General features: G+C 48.2%; 1 protein-coding gene across 1 annotated transcript in view; it reads left to right on the top strand.

Moving 5' to 3' along the window:
- Positions 1-15,324, top strand: part of NHSL2 (NHS like 2) — a 99,707-nt gene extending 84,383 nt beyond the window's left edge. The window contains 8 exon segments of the mRNA XM_070951933.1: positions 4,307-4,453; positions 5,922-6,058; positions 6,158-6,353; positions 7,325-7,456; positions 8,595-10,829; positions 12,275-12,407; positions 12,685-12,786; positions 15,021-15,324. Coding sequence (XP_070808034.1) covers positions 4,307-4,453; positions 5,922-6,058; positions 6,158-6,353; positions 7,325-7,456; positions 8,595-10,829; positions 12,275-12,407; positions 12,685-12,786; positions 15,021-15,324 — 3,386 coding nt within the window.
- Positions 15,325-20,050: the final 4,726 nt, after the last annotated feature.

The raw sequence follows: 20,050 nt of genomic DNA, 5'->3' as shown, positions 1-20,050 counted from the left end.
AATATCTCAGGGGCTGCCCCAAAGAAGAGGGAGTCAAGCTATTCTCCAAAGCACCTGAGGGCAGGACAAGAAGCGATGGGTAGAAACTAATCAAGGAGAGAAGCAAGTTAGAACCAAGGAGAAATTTCCTGACAGAACAATTAATCAGTGGAACAACTTCCCTCCAGAAGTTGTGAATGCTCCAAAACTGGAAGTTTTTAAGAAGATGTTGGATAACCATTTGTCTGAAGTGGTGTACGGTTTCCTGCCTAAGCAGGAGGTTAGACTAGAAGACCTCCAAGGTCCCTTCCAACTCTGTTATTCTATTCTATTCTATTTGGATCAGGATAGAGTTGGTCTGAAGCCCGACGGATTCCTTAAGAGCAGCCCTCTTCTTCCTGTAGAACACCAGTATGACTAATTTCCCACCTACTGAAAGCAAGGATGAATTATTGTTTTGGAGAGAAAGAAGTATGAAAGGAAATTCAGCTTCCCACTCAAAAAAAAGAAGAGGTTTTAGGAAGGAAGGAAGGAATGCAACATAAACTTTGGAAAGGGAGGGGAAGAAGATCTCTCCTACAGCCACTTCGATAGTAATTATTTGCACATTTCTCGATCACATTGACTCTCGGGAGGTGCCGTATCTCTGTATTTATTTTTTTTCCTACTCAACCATTTCAATTCATTTCCTTCCAGCAGAGTTGTTTACGCATCCCTTAGAGATAACATTGTTCCAAAAGAGAGAGAGAGAAAAGTCTTGGGTTTGTTTAATAAAGCCATGAAGTATTGTCATATTTTGAAAGGCTTGTTTATTAAATAAGAGTCAAGCGAGCATTGCTTAAACTTTTGATCTCCGGTTGAGCTAAAGCAATAAAAAGATTCTTCCAAAGGCAACCTTTTTTCCAGAAAAATCCACCCATTTGAAGAGCTGAGGTGGGGGTGGGAAGAGAAGGTTGCAGACAAGGTTTGGGAAAAGATTATGCGAATAGTCCATTCTGAGGGAACGTTCAGTTCACAAGCAAGTTGAATGAAGCACAAATGAAATGGTGGAATTGGATGCAATCAATCAATCAGAATAGAGTTGGAAGGGACTTTGGAGGTCCTCTAATCCAGGGGTCCTCAACCTTTTGGACCTCAGGGACCACTAAATTCATAATTTTAAATCCCGCGGACCACCAATATTATCTGCCTAATGACTGACTGGGTGGGTGTGGCTAGGTAGTCATGTGACTGGGTGGGCACGGCCAACTCAATGTCACTCATGTCGAGGGGCGCCTCACCAGCCTCTACTCACCCCTCCCCTCCCAGCCACTTTTCGCCTTCCCACACCGGCTCCTTAGGGCCCCAACAGGAAGCAGTTGTTGGAACTAAGCAGCCTCCACGAGAAAGAGTTGGCAAATCAGCTGGCTCAGTTCAAATTGGATCTGGCTGAGAAGGAGGCTCAGCAGAAGCATCTCACTGAGGACTTCCAGCATAGGCTTTCCAAGCAGAGGGAAGACTTGCGGGAGTCGTGCAAGGCCGGGTACCGGCCCTTGGAGGCTCAGCGGGCTGAGATGGTCAGCCAGTTCCAGGACATGATGCAGTCCCACTGGAACGAGGCCCTCCGGCTCTTTGCCACCAACGGTGCTTCCCTCCAGCCTTCACCCAAAGCCCCACACCAGGAGGCTGAAGTAGACCCCAAGTCAGAATTTCTGCCCCCTTCTGACCCACACAAAAAGACCCCAAAGGGGGAGACTCTCTGCAGCAACACAAACATTCATTGCACGTATCTGTCCCAGGGCCTGTACTTTGAGTTTATAGAGTCCATCCCCTGATTCAGTGCAATATAAAAAATGCAAATAATTTTTCTGCGGACCACCAAAATTTTCTCCTGGACCACCAGTGGTCCACGGACTACCGGTTGGTGACCGCTGCTCTAATCCAATCCCTTGCTCAAGCAGGAGACCCTTTACCATTTCAGACAAGTGGCTGTCCAGTCTTTTCTTAAAAAACTTCCAGTGGTGGGAGCGCCCACAACTTCTGAAGGCAACTTCTGTTCCACTGCTTCGTTGTTCTCACTGTTAGGAAGTTTCTACTTAATTCCAGGTTGCTTCTCTCCTTGATTAGTTTCCATCCATTGTTTCTGGCGTTGTCCTCTGGGGCTTTGGAAAATAAGTCGATTCCTCGCCCCCCCTCTTCTTTGTGGCAGCCCCTCAAATACTGTAACACAGCCAACACTTTTTTTTTTTATTTGATTTATATGCTGCCCTTCTCCGGAGACTCAGAGCGATTTACAATGCGCTAAGCAATAGCCTTCATCCTTTTGTATATTTATACAAAGTCAGCTTATTGCCCCCACAAACTGGGTCCTCAATTTACCTACCTTAGAAAGGATGGAAGGCTGAGTCAACCTTGAGCCTGGCGAGATTCGAACCTGCAGTAATTGCAGGCAGCTGGTCTTAATAACAGGGTGCTTTAGACCACTGTACTACCAAGGCTCTACAAGTACTACATTCACATGGACAGTTCCAATCAAAGATAGATACGGTGTTTTCCAAATAACATTTATTTATTATTTTATTTATTAATTCAATTTATATGCCGCCCCTCTCCGGAGACTCAGGGCGGCTTACAATGCATTTAAAAAAAAAAAACCATTATAAAAACACTTAAAACATTAAAACCCATTCACACCATTCATGGCTGGATCTCACCAGATCGCAAAGCAAGATCAACGGCCCCAGGCCTGCCGGAAAAGCCAGGTCTTCACCGCTTTCCGGAAGGCCAATAGGGTGGGGGCGGTCCGGACCTCAGGAGGTAACTGGTTCCAGAGAGCTGGGGCAGCCACAGAGAAGGCCCTCCCCCACGGGCCCGCCAGCCGACATTGTTTAGCTGACGGGACCCGGAGGAGACCAACTCTGTGGGATCTTACCGGTCTCTGGGAGCTATGCGGTAGAAGGTGGTCTCAAAGATAACCTGGCCCTGAGCCATGTAGGGCTTTAAAGGTAATAACCAACACCTTGAATTGTGACCGGAGACCAATCGGGAGCCAGTGCAGCTCGCGGAGAATTGGTGTAATGTGGATGTACCTAGGTGCACCCACGACAGCTCGCGCGGCTGCATTCTGGACCAACTGTAGTCTCCGAACACTTTTCAAGGGTAGCCCCATGTAGAGCGAATCATCAAATATTACCAAATAACATTTTTTTTAAAAAAAAAACAACATGTTTTATTGGTTTTTTTTATTTTCTTCTCTCCCACCTTCACCCACTTCTTTCTTTCTTTCTTTCTTTCTTTCTTTCTTTCTTTCTTTCTTTCTTTCTTTCTTTCTTTCTTTCTTTCTTTCTTTCTTTGAACAGAGTCTTGGTCGTTTCTTATCTTATACAATTAGTCAAATTCAAATACATTTTTCTCAATTACAATTTTTGTCAATATCGTCTTCCCCCCTTTCCTTTTTTTTTTTTGAATATACCTCAGTATTTCCATACTTGCATATATAAACACCTTTTTCATTTATCCCTAAATTCTAACTTTGCTAGTTGTACATATTTGTCCTCTTTTATTCTTTAACAATTCATTCTTTTTCCTAATATAGTTATATTTGTTTGTTCAGAGCTGCCTTTCTTCTACTTCTTCTTCTTCTTCTTTTTTTTTATTGTACAGCAATCTTTCTCCTCAAATAACATTTGATGGATAGCGAATCAGATTCATCGAATCGGTTTGAATGGTTAAGTTCCAAGCCAGATCAATGGTTTCAATTTCCAGGGTTTAATCAGCTTGGATTTTGCTGGATTAGGCTTAATATTTCACTCTCCTGCTAAACAAATATTGCAAATGACAAGAGCGAAGTACAGAAAGTCCTCATCTTTTGAAATTCTGATCCGTTGGGATCAGAATTTCCATTGCTAAGTAAGGGGGTTATTAAGTGAGTGATGTCTGATTTTACAAACCTTTTTTGACATGGTTATTAACCAGATCAGTGCAGTTGTTACATGAATCACTTGTCATTAAGTGAATCCAGCTTCCCCATTGACTTTGCTTGTGGGAAACCAGCTAGGAAAGTCACAGATGGCGATCGCATGACCCTGCAACCATTGTACATACATGCTGGTTGCCAAATGACTATGGGGATATTGCGATGGTCATTAGCGCGAGGATCAGTCACTTTTTCCAGTACCAACTTTGAACAGCCGATAAATGCATGATTGCAAATCGAGACTTTCCTGTAGTTCGAAAGTAGATTTCGAGTTTGGTTGTGCAATCATATCCGGAAATATTTCTCTGTGTCTCTTGAATCCTAATGCGAACTTTGTTCTCTTTTCTTCCTCTCTGTTTTTTTCCTCTCCAGCTACTTCCAACTTAGACCTAGATGTGAAGAAGCCTACCCCACCAAAGCTGTTATGGCATCAACCTGTCAACATATTTTTGGCTCGACCGGTTGGTGTGGAGGATTTACACCATGAAGCTGAGCTCAATCTCCAAAGTTTGCTGCAAGGTACTGAATGTCTGTCTGTCTGTCTCACTCTCTCTCTTGCGGTATCTATCATCTATCTATTTATCATCTATCCATCATCATCTATCTATCTATCTATCTATCTATCTATCTATCTATCTATCTATCTATATATCTATATCTATATATCTATATATCTATCTATATATATATATCTTATTTATCATCTATTTTTCATCTGTCTGTGTCGGTCTGTCTATCATCCATGCATCCATTCATCAATCCATCCATCCATCCATCCATCCATCCATCCATCATCTATCATTTATCATCTATCTATTTTTGTCTGTCTGTCTTCTATTTATCTATCATCTATCTATCATCATTTATCATCTACCAATTTTTCATCTGTCTGTCTGTGTCTGTCTACTATCCATCTATCTATCTATCATCTATCTATCTATCTATCATTTATCATCTATTTTTGTCTGTCTTCTATGTATATATCTATCTATCATCTATTTATCTATCATCATTTATCATCTACTATTTTTCATCAGTCTCTCTGTGTCTGTCTGTCTGTCTATCTATCTATCTATCTATCTATCTATCTATCATCTATCTATCTATCTATCTATCTATCTATCTATCTATTATCTATCCTCTATTTAATATATATGTTGGGGTGTGGTTTTTTTCCCCCATTCCTTTCTTCATCAAGCAAATTCCACTCTTCCATGAACCAGTGTTTTGGGAAGGAGGTTTTTTTTAAAAAAAAGCTAGTCACCCCTTTACAAAACCCAAACAAAATAACATGAAGAATTCCAGCTTCCAAATTTTTTCAGAGCTCCTCAACAGATAAGCAGTTATTGCTTTGAAAGAGAAGACGTGGGGAAGAAGGCAAGGCCATTTTGACTCAACATTGCAGGTTGAAAAACATTTAAAGAGGAAATGAAAGTGACCTTGCCCAGGGATAGGTGAAGAATGGATTGTGTACAAATTATCCTAAATTCTGTTCTTCCTTCCTTCCTTCCTTCCTTCCTCCCTCCCTCCCTCCCTCCCTTTCTTTTCTCCTTCCACTTCCCTCCTCCCTCCCTCCCTCCCTTCCCTCCCATCTTCCTACCTCCCTTTTCCTTCCTCCCTGCTCTTCCCTCCCTCCCTCCCTCCTTCCTTTCTTCCCTCCCTCCCTCCCTTCTATCTCCTTCCTCTCCCTCCCTCCCTCCCTTCCATCTCCCTTCCTTCCTTCCTTCCTCCCTCCCTCCCTTCCTTTCTTTTCTTTCCTCCTTCCACTTCCCTCCTCCCTCCCTCCCTTCACTCCCATCTTCCTACCTCCCTTTTCCTTCCTCCCTGCTCTTCCTTCCCTCCCTCCCTTCCTCCTTCCTTTCTTCCCTCCCTCCCTCCCTTCTATCTCCTTCCTTTCCCTCCCTCCCTCCCTTCCATCTCCCTCCCTCCTTCCTTCCTTCCTTCCTTCCTTCCTTCCTTCCTTCCTTCCTTCCTTCCTTCCTTCCAGAAGAGTACGAGGAGCCATATTCGGACGCCAAGATCAGTGGCCAAACTTTCCGCTATGCCAGCTCCCCTTCGGTGGACAGGCATCTGGAGTGCAGTCCTCGCCCTGCCCCCAACAAACGCATGGAGTTCATCTACATGGTGAGTCTGGTGCTTTGTAGCTTCTTAAGGGAAATATTGGGGGACCAACCCCCGTGGACCTGGCTGATTCTTTTCCCCATCAATGCCACTTTCCGACAGCCTGCAAGCCAGCAAGTGAAGGAGCATGAAACCACATCCTTGGGGGTAAGAGTGCTGGAGCCTTCGCTTAGCTTGCCTGCTACCCCAGACAAACACACAGTCTGGACCCAGGGATCCCCACTGCCCGCTCTGGAGGAAAAGAGATTACAACAGCCCTGTTCCACCCAAGCCAACATCGTCCCCATCAACGTCTCAGGTAGAGTAGATCGTGGGTGTGTACGTGAGTGTTTGTTTGTTTGTTTGTTTTATTAGATTTATATACCGCCCTACTCCCGAAGGACTCAGGGCAGTGAACCGGCACAAAATAAAATACATAGATACAAAAGTTAAGAACATAATTAAAACCAGATTAAATAATTTAGCCCGAGACAATTAAAACTCCCAATAATTTAAAACAAATTAAAATTTCGATTTAAAAGAATTTTAAAACAGGGGAGAAAATTAGGCCAGGCCGGCTTGCTGGAATAGGAGAGTCTTAAGAGCACAGCGGAAAGTGCGCAGATCCGGGATCCTCCGTATCTCTGGGGGGAGCTTGTTCCAGATAGTAGGTGCCCCCACAGACCCCCTGGGGGCCGCCAGTCAACATTGTTTAGCTGACATCACCCGGAGGAGCCCCTCTCTATGGGAGCATACTGGTCGGTGGGAGGCTATTGGTGGTAGCAGGCGGTCCCGTAAATAACCAGGTCCTAACCCATGGAGCGCTCTAAAGGTGATAACCAAAACCTTGAAGTGCACCCAGAAGACCACCGGGAGCCAATGCAGCTCGCACAGGAGAGGTGTTACATGGGAACGCCACGTCGCTCCCATAACCACCCGCGCGGCCGCACTCTGCACCAGTTGGAGCCTCCAAGTGCTCCTCAAGGGGAGTCCCATGTAGAGAGCATTACAATAGTCCAGATGGGAGGTGACGAGGGCATGAGTTCGGAGAACCCCCCAAATCCCACTCCTGGCTGGCCCCAGTCTCTATGTGTACTTCAGGTTTTTCTTGCCTAAGTGTAAGACTTTACTTTTCTCTACATTGAATTTCATTTTGTTAAATAGGGCCCATCTGTCAAGCTGAGATTGAGAAACATTGAGTTAAGGTCATCTGCCTTCCTTGTCTGCTGTCATCTTCTGGGCTTCCTTGTCTCCTCTTGGACCATTGAATCTCTTTTGTCTCGGCTATAGGGCAGCCATTCGCTCGACACGCCAGTGCACGACACTCCCTGTTCAATACCGAGACGGCCATGAATCCCAAGTCTTTGCTACGCCGAAGACGGACCGTGATTGGTTTTCCCCACCTCTCTCTCCGTGATCCAGGTGACCAACTGGTGGGGCAGCTGCTCCATTGCTCTTTTAAATTATATATATAATTTGTGGATTTAAAATGTATGTTTTAGGCTACGTTACATCCATGGCTGAATAGAAGGGTCTTGCTTTTTTTTTTTTTAAGTGAATGCTATTTATTTATTTATTGGTTCGATTTATATGCCGCCCTTTTCCGGAGACTCAGGCGGCTTACAATGCGTTAAGCAATAGCCTTCATACTTTTGTATATACCTGCTTAGTAGGGCTTTTGCCCCCCCCCCAGCGGTGTTCTTTTCTATAAAAAGTCAGCTTATTGCCCCCACAAACCAGGTCCTCACTTTACCTACCTCGAAAGGATGGAAGGCTGAGTCAACCTATGTTGTGTTCTTGTGGCCCGCCAGCGGCTCTGCAGTGGGTTGGGGAGGAACATGGACCAGTCCTGGAGTCTGAGGAAGGCTCTGATGAGGGCTCTGTGTCGGAGGCAGAGAGGGGGCCAGGGCCGCATGACAGTTATCAGCTACCTTCGGAGTCAGATATCAGTGAGGCAGACAAACAGCTGGAGCCTGTTCCCAGTTGCCAGATGAAGGGAACAGCTAAAGAACAAGGGTCGACTCAGGAGTAAAGCCACAGGTGGACGATCAATGGCCCCTCCCTGGGGGAATAAAAGAGGAACGAAAGGGGAGGGGAGATTGCAGGAGACAATTAGTTCGCTTAATTGGTTCGTGACTCTCAGAGACTTCTTGCCAAGTTTTGAAAATATCGGCCTGGCAGCTCTCCAAGCCAGATAAGGTCTGTGACTGTAAATACACACTTGAAAGACTTTGCTGGATGTGAATGAGAGGAATTCACAGTAACTTAATAAGAAGGGGTTTTTGTTGGGACAAGGAGTTCTGCTACATGGTCTTGGGAAGCTGAGGTCAGAACATGTGCATCTAAATAAGAAGTATCCAACCTTGGCAACTTTAAGGCCTGTGGACTTCAATTCCCAGAATTCCCCAGCTGGCTTGAACAGACAGAATTCTGGGAGTTGAAGTCCACCACAGGTCTTAAAGTCGTCCAGGTTGGACACCCCTGATCTAAGTCAGGAGACGTACAAGAGGCAGAGCTTCTCTACTCTGTTTTCATCCTTGCCTTTCTAACTCTTCTCTAGGAAGTAGCAATGGGCCCATCCTCAACCCACCGGCCACCATAGCTGAGTCCATCTCTTGCAATTTTGTCCCTGACGTGGTCAATGGGAGGAGCTCCACTCGCCAAGCCCGTTCTCCTCATTCCCGGCCACAGCTGAGAAAGACCTTCAGTGATCTTGGGGGGGTCCTACAGGGACGTGGTTGTCAAATCCAAGCAGGCCGTGCTGAGAACTCCAAGGTGATGTATGCCAGTCCATTGTGCAACGGCCCCAAAGAAGACTCCATCTTCTCCCCTGGTTGCGGCACATCCTCCTTCTGCTACTCCAACTCTTCTGTGAGCCAAAACGAGGTGGCAGCAGAGAGCCCATCTCAGATGTCTCCTTGCACACCCAGGGACACGCCAGAGGCAGATCAACCCTCTTCCTTCTTCATTAGCCAAGACAATATGGCTGGGACCAATGAGTGTGGGACGTTTTGCGCTTCTCCAGAGTCCCCCTTAGAGGCTGAAGGAAGCTTGCGGTGCGGAAGAAGAGACCTCAAAGTCCCCACAGCCCTTGTCCACTCAAGCGAAGAGGAATCTTCCCAACTGGAGAGGGAGCGAATCATGTGCAGATTCCGTGAGAGGTCGCTCTCCGTCCCTACGGACACTGCCTCCCTATGCTCAGTGGACATTGGGGGCAGTGAGACCTGTGGCCTTAGCTATCCCAGCGCTAGCTCGGAAGGGAGCACGAGCACAGATAACATCTCCCTGGCTGTGGAGCAGGAGGCCCGAAAACAGCGCCGGCAACGAACCAAGAGCATCTCCCTCAAGAAGGCCAAGAAGAAGCCTTGTCCACCCACCCGCAGCGTCTCTTTGATCAAGGAAGGCGAAGCAGAAGAGAGCGGTGAGGCGCTTTCCCAGGACCAGAGGCCCAAAAGTCTTTATTTGCTGCCTGATGCACAAGTCCACAACAAAGTCCAAGGTGATCCAGCGAGAGAATTGGAGAGCAGGTCGTATGTCCAGCAGGGTTTTGTTCCTGAATGGAATTCCGGTGATCCTTATTGCTCTTTGTCTGGATCCAGCACTGCTACTGGGACTACTGTAATTGAACTGTCAAAGGTACGGGGTAGTTCTGAGTCCCTCCCTTCTCCTTCGGTCTCTCGGGCCACCACCCCGTCTCACCTCTGTGCCGACATGAGTTTGAAAACCTCTTCCCCGGGGAGGTTGACAGGGGTAATGTCTCCTTCCAGCGGCTACTCCAGTCAATCCGAAACACCAACCCCAACGGTTCCAACCTCCATGGTTCTGGGTCATGTTCCTCACCAGAGCGGGCGGCCGAGGCCCCTTGTGCCAGAGAGGAAGTCCTCCTTACCCCCAGTTTCTCCAATGGAACGAAGCCCCAGGTCTCGCCTCTCATTCGACCTGCCGTTTGCCCCGCCGACACATCTGGACCTCTCGGGCTTGAAGATCTCGCACAAGAGCAAAGCCAAAGTAAGCCGACACCACTCGGAGTCGACCTTTGGAGCCAAGTTGGGCCCCAAACTGAGCCCGGTACAGCCAGTTATGCCGATGGTGACCCAGTTAGACCTGCGTTCGGTCCGTTTGCGGTCTATCAGCCGATCGGAGACCGAGGATAACCTGGACAGTCCTGAGCTACTTGAGGAACCTGGCAAGAAGATCCGGCCCCCGGTGGCGGAAAAGCCACCCCTGTCCCGAAGGCCACCAATGCTGTTGCATAAAACACCACCGGTCCAGGAGGAGTCCCCGGTGAGCTCTCCGACTTCTCCAGCGACACCCCAGGAGTTGGTCCCTGCAGAGAACATTTATATGATGGCCAGGAGGCCAGACCACTTGTGGGATGCCAGCACATGGAGCCCCACACAATCCCCTTCTGCTGAGGGGGCAGCGTCTCCTACACAAGGCACCCCAGGGACGTTCTTCTCCGCTTCACGGAGGCTCTCGGAGGATAGCCTGGAGGAGGATGAGCAGACGAAGGCCAAGGTTTTCGATGAGGCGTTGCTTGGTGGAGAGAGCCGTAAAACGAAAGTCCCGCCTCCTGTCCCAAAGAAGCCTAGTGTGCTTTACTTGCCATTGGTGACTTCCCCACTCCATCCAGGGCCTTGCCCTGGGGATCAGAGGTTACCTCCTAGCCCAGTCATCATGCTAGATGAGGATTCTGCCTACTCAGAACTGACCACTTACAAAGTGCCGTCCCCAGTTGCCAATGAGGTGAATGTAAGTCCAATTCCTGCAGACCTATCATGGGGAGACATTCCAGGTAAGTCTTCTTGTTTTTTGTACTTCAGGGCAGAGGTGGGATTCACTTACCTTCCCTACCAGTTCGCAGACGTGAGTGCATGCACGCATACGCAGTAGTCGCACATTGCATCCAGGCAGGTGGGCGGAGCCTCCCTCAGTCGCCACTACCGGTTCGCACGAACTGGACAGAACCGGCTGAATCGCACCACTGCTTCAGGGTGATTGAAGGAAGGCCTTAGCTCCAGTTAAGGTGTAAATGCAAACTAAGGAAAAATTTCCTGACTATGAGAACACCTTGCCTCTAGAAGTTGTGGGTACTCCATATGGGAGTTTTTCAAGAAGAGTTTGGATGGTCATTTGTCCAGAATGGTATAGGGCAGTGATGGATAACCTTTTTGCCATCTGTACCAGGGGGGGGCGGGGGCAGGTCGCACGTGCATGTGCCCACTCCCATAATTTTATGCACCCTGCCCTGTGCATGCACATGCAATCCCCCCTCACTCCCGCTCCTGGCACATGATGGCCCAGTAGGCCCGTTTCTCACCTGGCTCCAGATCCTCTCTATGCATCTGGGGAGGGCAAAAACAGCCTTTCCCACCCACCCCCAGGCACTCCGGAGGAAGGAAACAGCCTGTTTCCCTACTTCTGGTGGGCCCAGAAGGCCCGAAAATCAGCTGGCCGGCGCGCGCATGTGTGCCAGAGCTGTGCTGGCATGCCCACTGATATGGCTACGTGTGCCATAGGTTCACCATCACGGGTATAGTGCCTCATGCTTGAGGAGGCGTTGGATTAGAAGGCCTTCAATGTCCCTTCCAACCTGATTATTCTATGTCTGATGATTGTCCTTCCTTGGGACTTCATAGAAGTTCAATATCTGGAACCACGTGTGCTCTCCACAGATGACAATGCATCTTACAGGATTTGGCAGGCTACACTTGCGAGGCTCTCGCAATACTTTAAGGCGAAACAAAACACCCAACAACTAAACACAGCCTTCCCCAACGTGCCTTACATATGGGCTTCAACTCCCAGGATTCTCCGCAGTGGTCTTGTTGCTGTGGAATTCCAGGCACTGGTCAAAAATATCTGCAGAATGCGTAGGATGGGACACTCGGTTAATGAATGGGATTGTGGACTAATCTGATATGTATGGTGCAGGTCTTGCAGATTAGGGATGCAAAAATCCAGCCAACCACTAGATAGCAGCAGAGAGAGAAGGAACACTGTTTTAGCCATTCTGTGGCCAACTGGATGGGTTTCCTGAAGAGGGTGGGAAAACTCAAACCAATATCTTTCAAACAAAGTACTCTACCTTATTTTATTGCCCTTCCTTCATGAGCAGATGCTGCCTGTCGCTGTTTGAGGGATGCCCTGTTTCTTTTTTGTGTCCTACTTGCTGTCTGAATCCCACTTGTAGGAAGCAACCTATTTTTTCCCCCAAGGTTCTCGTTTTCTTTTCCGTAGGGAATTCTGTGGGTTTGAGGACCAAGGAGAAACGCTTCGTAAATGACAAAACAGCCGAGTCCATAACCGAGGAAGATGACGATGTCTTTGTAACAACCCGAACCACAGAAGATTTATTCACCGTCATTCACAGGTGAGAGTTTATCCAGGGGACGATTCTTGAAGGACCATTCTGGGCTGCTTGCCCAACCCCGCATCCCTGGGGCTACCTCCCCTCCCACCACTCTGTCTGCTTTGAGTGAGAAAAAGACCTAAGTTTAGTTTAGGGGTCAGCAATCTGCGGCTCTGGAGCCGTATGTGGCTCTTTCACCCCTCTGCTGCGGCTCCCTGTCACTCAAAATATAAGTCACAACTGCCAATGTGTGACACCTGCCGGCACGTAATTTATTGAGCTTTTCAACCCCCGGTAGGCCAACCATGGATAAATCCAAGAAAAGAAAAGCTTCAGAAGAGAACAGAACGTTTAATTCAACTACATATGCTAGTTTTGTGGCCGCTCAAGAAAGAGTCAGGTACGGGAAGGGTTTTGTGGCTCCCGGTGTTTTCTTTTCTGTGGGAAACGGGTCCAAATGGAATGTTTAAGGTTGCAGACCCCTGGTTTAGTTCATCTTTCTTTGTCGTGTCCCTGTTGCTCCTTGAGTTTACCCGGCATAGGTGCAGAAGATTCCTTTGGCAGATCTTCTAAACCAGGAGTATCAAACTCAATTTCATTGAGGGCCATATCAAGGTTGTGTTTGACCTCGGGAGGGGGGCGTGGCCAGGGGGGGCATGGCCAACTTGACATCACTCGTGTCAGGAGCACTTGTGGTGGCCTGAGCACTCGGTCAGTGAAAACAGGCTCCTGAGTTCCGTTTCAGCTGCGACGGCCTCCTGCAACCCTCTGCTAGTGAAAACGGAGCTCGGGAGGCCCGTACACAGCTCTCCCAAGCTCTGTTTTCACTGGCAGAAGCACCGTCGGCCAGTCCTTTGCTGTTCCTAGGGCGGCCCCATGGGCCAGATCTAAGCACCCCACAGGCTGGATCCGGCCCGCAGGCCTTGAGTTTGACACCGCTGTTCTAAACATTCTCAATCAACAGCCTTTGAGCCACATGCCCCAGCCTTCCTCCTGTTTATTTTCTTACAAAACCCTCCCCCTCAACCCCACGTGTGAAAATTGATGACAAACTGCCAGATTAGAACAATTTTCCTCTTAGCAAAGTAGAGAAGTTACATAAACGTGGCAGGCCTCCTACGTTACTTTTTTGAAAGCTTACCCAAAGTGGCTTACCCAAAGTTGGGGGGGGAAGGAATTGACCACTCCAGCCCCACCAGTTTAATTACCCAACCTCAAATAGTGATGATGTTACCTAGTCAGGTAACATGAAATGTCTGCAAGAAAACAGCCAAGCTCAGAGAGCAGCAAGGACCCCACAGTTCAACCCCGAGCTACAAATGTTCTTTTCTACTTAGAGTTCTTGCAGATGATGGATGGATGGATGGATGGATGGATGGATGGATGGATGGATGATGGATGATGGACGGATGGGTGGGTGGGTGGATGGATGGATGGATGGATGGATGGATGGATGGATGATGGATGATGGACGGATGGGTGGGTGGGTGGGTGGGTGGATGGATGGACGGATGGATGAGTGGATGGATGGATGAGTGGGTGGGTGGGTGGGTGGATGGATGGATGGATGGATGATGGATGGATGGATGAGTGGGTTGGTGAGTGGGTGGGTGGGTGGAGGATGGATGGATGGATGGATGGATGGATGGATGGACGGACGGGTGGCTGGCTGGGTGGATGGATGGATAGAGGATGGATGAGTGGGTGGATGGGTGGATGGATGGATGGATGGAGGATGGATGGATGGGTGGGTGGGTGGGTGGGTGGATGGATGGATGGACGGATGGATGAGTGGATGGATGGATGGATGAGTGGGTGGGTGGGTGGGTGGATGGATGATGGATGGATAGATGGATGGATGAGTGGGTTGGTGAGTGGGTGGGTGGGTGGAGGATGGATGGATGGGTGGCTGGCTGGCTGGGTGGATGGAGGATGGATGAGTGGGTGGGTGAGTGGATGGATGGGTGGAGGATGGATGGATGGATGGATGGGTGAGTGGGTGGATGGATGGATGGATGGATGGGTGAGTGGGTGGATGGATGGAGGATGGATGGATGGATGGATGGATGAGTGGGTGGGTGAGTGGATGGATGGAGGATGGATGGATGGATGAGTGGGTGGGTGGTGAGTGGATGGATGGAGGATGGATGGATGGATGGATGGGTGGATGGATGGATGGATGGATGAGTGGGTGGGTGAATGGGTGGGTGGGTGGGTGGAGGATGGATGGATGGGTGGATGGATGGATGGATGAGTGGTTGGGTGGATGGATGGGTGGGGGGTGGGTGGAGGATGGATGGATGGGTGGGTGAGTGGGTGGGTGGATGGGTGGATAAATGGATGAGTGGGTGGATGGATGGATGGATGGATGGATGAGTGGGTGGGTGGATGGATGGATGGATGGATGGATAGATGGATGAGTGGGTGGGTGGGTGGATAGATGGATGGATGGATGGATAGATGGGGTGGATGGGTGGAGGATGGATGGATGGACAGACGATTTGTAGCTTGTGTACCATTAGAAATATTTCCCTAGCTTCTAGATGGCTCCCAATCTATCAAGTATTGGTTGTGATAGTGGCCATCGCTCCATTTCTCCCTCATAGTTCTTCTCATCATCCCTTTTGTTCACAGATCCAAGCGGAAGTTACTGGGCTGGAAGGAACCCAGCGACTCCTTTGCCAACCGACCAAATTCCCAGATGCCCACCAAGAACATCGCAGGGCTGGTGATCCACGAATGCCCTTCCAGCACAAGCAGAACCTCGAGCAAAAATGAGGATTTCAAGGCTCTCCTTCAGAAGAAAGGTGGCAAAGGGGCCTCGGGCATCCGAACATCTGCAGCTGAACTTCTCAAGACCACCAATCCCTTGGCTCGGAGGGTCATGACTGAGTTTGCCGTGGATGGGACAATCCCAAGCTCCAAAATTCAGCCCTGAGTTTCTTTCAAGAACTCCTCTTTGCAGTATATGCCCCTTTATCCTTCTGATCCTCTTCCAAGTTGACCTTAGGAGTGAGTCTGTTTCCCCCTTGAAGCTTCAGCATCTGGGTTGAATTGTTTCCCTGCAGCCAAAACTTTTTCCAGGTTTTTACTGGGTGGAATGGGACTTTTAGTCTCCTACCCTTGGCTGCGCCTCCTTCTCCCCCAGCGTTACTACTCAGGTGATTCTCCTTGGATGTTTCTCCTAGACATGACCCTAGCTGTTTGCCCTGGCCAATGGGCCATGGCCCCTCCATCGCACACACTTCAATGCAGCCAATTTGTAGAAGAAGGGTTCATCCTGGTTTTTCACTGTCTGGGACAGTTAGCCGCTGGCAGCTATAAGCCAAACTTGTATAACCTTGTTAGGAGAAGGAACGGGAGGGGGTGTAAAGTAACAAAGAGCAGGTTCTTGTTTCCCTTCCCTTTGGATGAAGCTGGGTACTTACCATCCCTCCCCTCGATCTTCCCTTCCTGTACTTTGTTACTTTCTACCCCTTCCCGTTCCTTCTCCTAATGGCAGCTAACTGTCCCGGGCGGCGAAAAACCCATGATGAACCCTCCTTCTGCGAATTGGCCACGCTGAAGCATGTGGGACGAAGGGGCCGTGGCCCATTGGCTAGGGCGAACTGCTAGGGGTGTGTCAGCCGAGGAGAAACGTCAGAGGAGAATCAGTGGTGGGTTCCTCCCAGTTCGGCCCGGTTCCGCTGAGCTGGTAGCGGTGGCGAAATGACGTCACCAAACCAGTTCTGCCTCACCCCCACCCACCCCCGCATTATTCTTACCTTTTATTTGGCCCCACCCCCAATCTATTGCTGCCTCCTGAGTCCCAGCTGATGGGCTATAAGGAAAAACTGTTTAAACTCTTGCCGCAGGCTTCAAAGGGCCGCCGTACAGCTGATCAGTGGTAAAAGGCAGTTTGGTGGTAGACTGGTGCCTCCAAAAACAAATGAGTAGACCGGTGCCTGCAAAAATAAATGAGTAGACCAGTGCCTGCAAAAATACATGAGCAGACCAGTGCCTGCAAAAATAAATGGGTAGACCAGTGCCTGCAAAAATATATGAGTAGACCAGTGCCTGCAAAAATAAATGGATAGACCAGTGCCTGCAAAAATATATGAGTAGACCAGTACAGCTCTGCAAGCAGTTAAAAGCCTGGTAGACCAGTACCTCTGCTAAATCCTAAAGAATTGTCACATGACCATCAAACCACGCCCACAAAATAAGCCATGCCCACAGAACCGGTAGTAAAAAAATTTAGAACCCACCCCTGAGGAGAATCGCCCGAGGAATAACGCTGGGGGAGAAGGAGGCATGGCCAAGGGTAGGAAACTAAAAGTCCTAGACCCTTACTGGGAGGGAGGGTGGTTAGGTGAGTGAGTGAGTGAGGAAGAGGATGAGGAGATGACTCTGTAGATTCAAGAAAAGTGTCTTAAATGAAGAGCACACCCATCATCCCTTGTGGAATTTGCCCCACACTTTTCCTCTTTAAGAGACAGAAATTTTCTTTTTCTTTCCTGGGTTAGACAAAGAGACTTGCACAAATGGATGTTCCTAGAAAAGGGCTATCACAGGTGGGTGTCAAGAGAGTTATACTTAACACTTTCCTCCCTGATTGCATGAGGAACAAAATCTCTCTCTCTCTCTCTCCTTCTCCTTCTCTCCTTCTCTCTTCCCTTCTTTCTCTCGTCCCTTCTTTCTCACTGTCCTCCTTTCCCTCTCTTTCTCTTTTTCTTTTCCAGGTGTACAAATTTGGGAGCTCCTCATTTTGATTTCTTCTCCGCAACAAAGCTAACTTGGAACTGTCCAGTTTCTTTGGCATGTGGTACTTTTAAGTGCTTGTAGGATTATAATATGCAGCTGTTGTGGCTTTTCTTCTTCTTTTTAAACACACACACAAACACACAAACACACATACAGACACACAAACTCTGATCTTCTATTTTTTTTTTTTTTTAACTTTAGGTTGCAAAAACTTTTTAGGAGTTTTGACCAACGAGTCACTTTAGAGAGATGAGGCTGAAAACAGAGTTGTCTTTTGGGTACAAATGGCTTTTGTCCAGTTGATGAAATGCTGTCAAACACAGGTACAGATGGGGTTAGAGCCTGCGTCACAACGATACAACACTGCTGTTGTCGCTTGCTCCCCCCTTGTTGGCCCCACACAGAGGATGAAAAGTGCTTAACAGGATATCCCTAGTGAGATCAATCTAATTTGAAGAGAAGAATGGAAAAAGAAAAGATGGAGATAAATATTGGTAGGATTCCCCCCCCCCCTCGGCAAAGCAACATTGGAAGAATTTCCAGATTTTCTTAAAAGTGAGTTAGTGGCATTTTTGTATTTCTGGTCATGCAGAGGCTGTCATTTTTCCATACTTTTGTCTTAGTTCATGGTTTCTCCATGAGAAAACACCTTGTATTTTGGAGAAACTGCATCGATCAATACTGGCAAAGAATTCATTTCCTCATTCCCCTCCCCAACTGTCTTAAAAGAATACTCCCTGCCAACAGATTGGTGCACTTTGCATATATCAATATATGGATTTATGAAAAACGGACCTGCCCAGAGGTGGGCTGCTGGGGGTTCGCAGGGGTTCGGTAGAACCTCTAGCTAAGATTCTGTGCAGTTTGGAGAACCCCCAAATCTCACTCCTGGCTGGCCCTACCTGCCCCGCCCCTCCCAGGAGTCCCCCACGTGGCCCGTTTTGGATGCAGGTAAATGCAGGGCACGCACGGAGTCTCGGGGAGGGCGAAAATGCCTACCGGAAGTTTGAGAAGGCCATAAATGGGCCTGTTTCCAGCCTCCAGAGGGCCTCTGGAGCCTGGGGAGGCTGTTTTCGCCCTCCCAGATGCTCGAGGAAAGCCTCCGGAGCCCGGGGAGGGCAAAAACGCCCCCCCATGGTGCAGGAGGCTGACTAGGCCATGCCCACCATGGCCACGCCCACCCAGCAACTGGGCAGAGAACCCCTTGCTAAAATTTTTGAAGGCCACCCCAGGACCTGCCCTATTTTCAAGGTTCATTTGTTGCAAACACAAAGCTTTGAAATACAAAATGAATCTCTCTGTTTGGAGGCATTAAACTCTTTTTTAAAAAAATGGCCAGCTGTGTTTCAAAAACCACTTTGTCACCGCATTAGAATAGCCTACACTCATCCCCCCCAAACTTGTCTGGGCTGTACAACCTTTCTTTTATTAGATTTATATACCGCCGTACTCCCGAAGGACTCAGGGCGGTGAACAGGCACAAAATAAAATACATAAATACCAAAAGTTAAAAGATATAATTAAAACCAGATTAAATAATTTAGCCCAAGACAATTAAAAAATCCCAATAATTTAAAACAAATTAAAATTTCGATGTAAAAGAATTTTAAAACAGGGGAGAAAATTAGGCCAGGCCAGCTTGCTGGAATAGAAGTATCTTAAGAGCACGGCGGAAAGTGCGTAGATCCAGGATCCTCCGTATCTCTGGGGGGAGCTCGTTCCAGATAGTGGGTGCCCCCACAGAGAAGGCCCTCCCCCTGGGGGCCGCCAGTCGACATTGTTTAGCTGACAGCACCCGGAGGAGCCCCTCTCTATGAGAGCATACCGGCCGGTGGGAGGCTGCTTGTGGTAGTAGGCGGTCCCGTAAATAACCAGGTCCTAAGCCATGGAGCGCTGTAAAGGTGGTAACCAAAACCTTGAAGCGCACCCGGAAGACCACCGGGAGCCAGTGCAGCTCGCGCAGGAGAGGTGTCACACGGGAGCGCCATGTTGCTGCCATAACCACCCGCACGGCCACACTCTGCGCCAGTTGGAGCTTCCGGGTGCTCCTCAAGGGGAGCCCCATGTAGAGAGAATCATACCTAGAATCTAGAACCTAGAATCATAGGACAAGGAAAGGACCACAGAGATCTTCTAGTCCAGGCAGGGGCCTTGTATAACAGTTGTCAGCGTCTTTTTTTGAAAACCTCCAGTGATGGAGCAACCAGAACTCACAATATAATGGTTGTTGAAAAACAAAACCTCTCAAGCCGTTAGTAGTTGCATCCAACCTAGTTGGATGAAGTAGATTGGTTGAACATTCATTGAACTTGTTCCCTTGTTTTCTGTGGGTGTGCCCCAACCAATTTTGGATTCTAGCCAGTTTCCCACAGCTCCTTCGAAATAACAAGGAGGTTAATTAAGCATCAGCTGCCCTTAACTAGTCCATTGAATCTGATGCCTACAAAAACAAGTAGGTTAACTCAAACCCCTCAGCCTACCTGTTCAGCTATGATCTCCTCTGTGGTGCCCTGACTTGCATGTCTTATTTTTTATTTATTTTCTTGCTTATGGCCTCATTTTCTACTCCCTCGGCGAATGCGTTAGACAGAAACCAAGCTGAGGATGATAGGTTTAGATGCAAAGACAATCATTAGAATTACCCAGCATGCTTGCTATTCAATGACGTAGCCTTTCCTGCTTTCTGAGCTGCCCTCCGGTGAACAGCGCTGTTAGCCTCTAGCAGCGTTTCTCAACCTTGAAAAAATATTGGACTTCAACTCCCAGAATTCCACCAGAGTTGGCTGTGGAATTCTGGGAGTTGGAAGTCCACACCTCTTCAAGAGGCCAAGGTTGAAGAACAATGCTACACACACAAACATATATATACATACAAACAGCAATCCGTGCATTAATGCCTTTCTATGGTCCTATTTCTTCAT

This window comes from Pituophis catenifer, unplaced genomic scaffold (assembly GCF_029215685.1).
Source record: "Pituophis catenifer annectens isolate HBS135680 unplaced genomic scaffold, rPitCat1.0.hap2 SCAF_11, whole genome shotgun sequence".
Taxonomy (NCBI): domain Eukaryota; kingdom Metazoa; phylum Chordata; class Lepidosauria; order Squamata; family Colubridae; genus Pituophis; species Pituophis catenifer.
The sequence above is the reverse complement of the archived record's forward strand: the minus strand, read 5'-3'. Positions and strand labels throughout refer to the sequence as shown.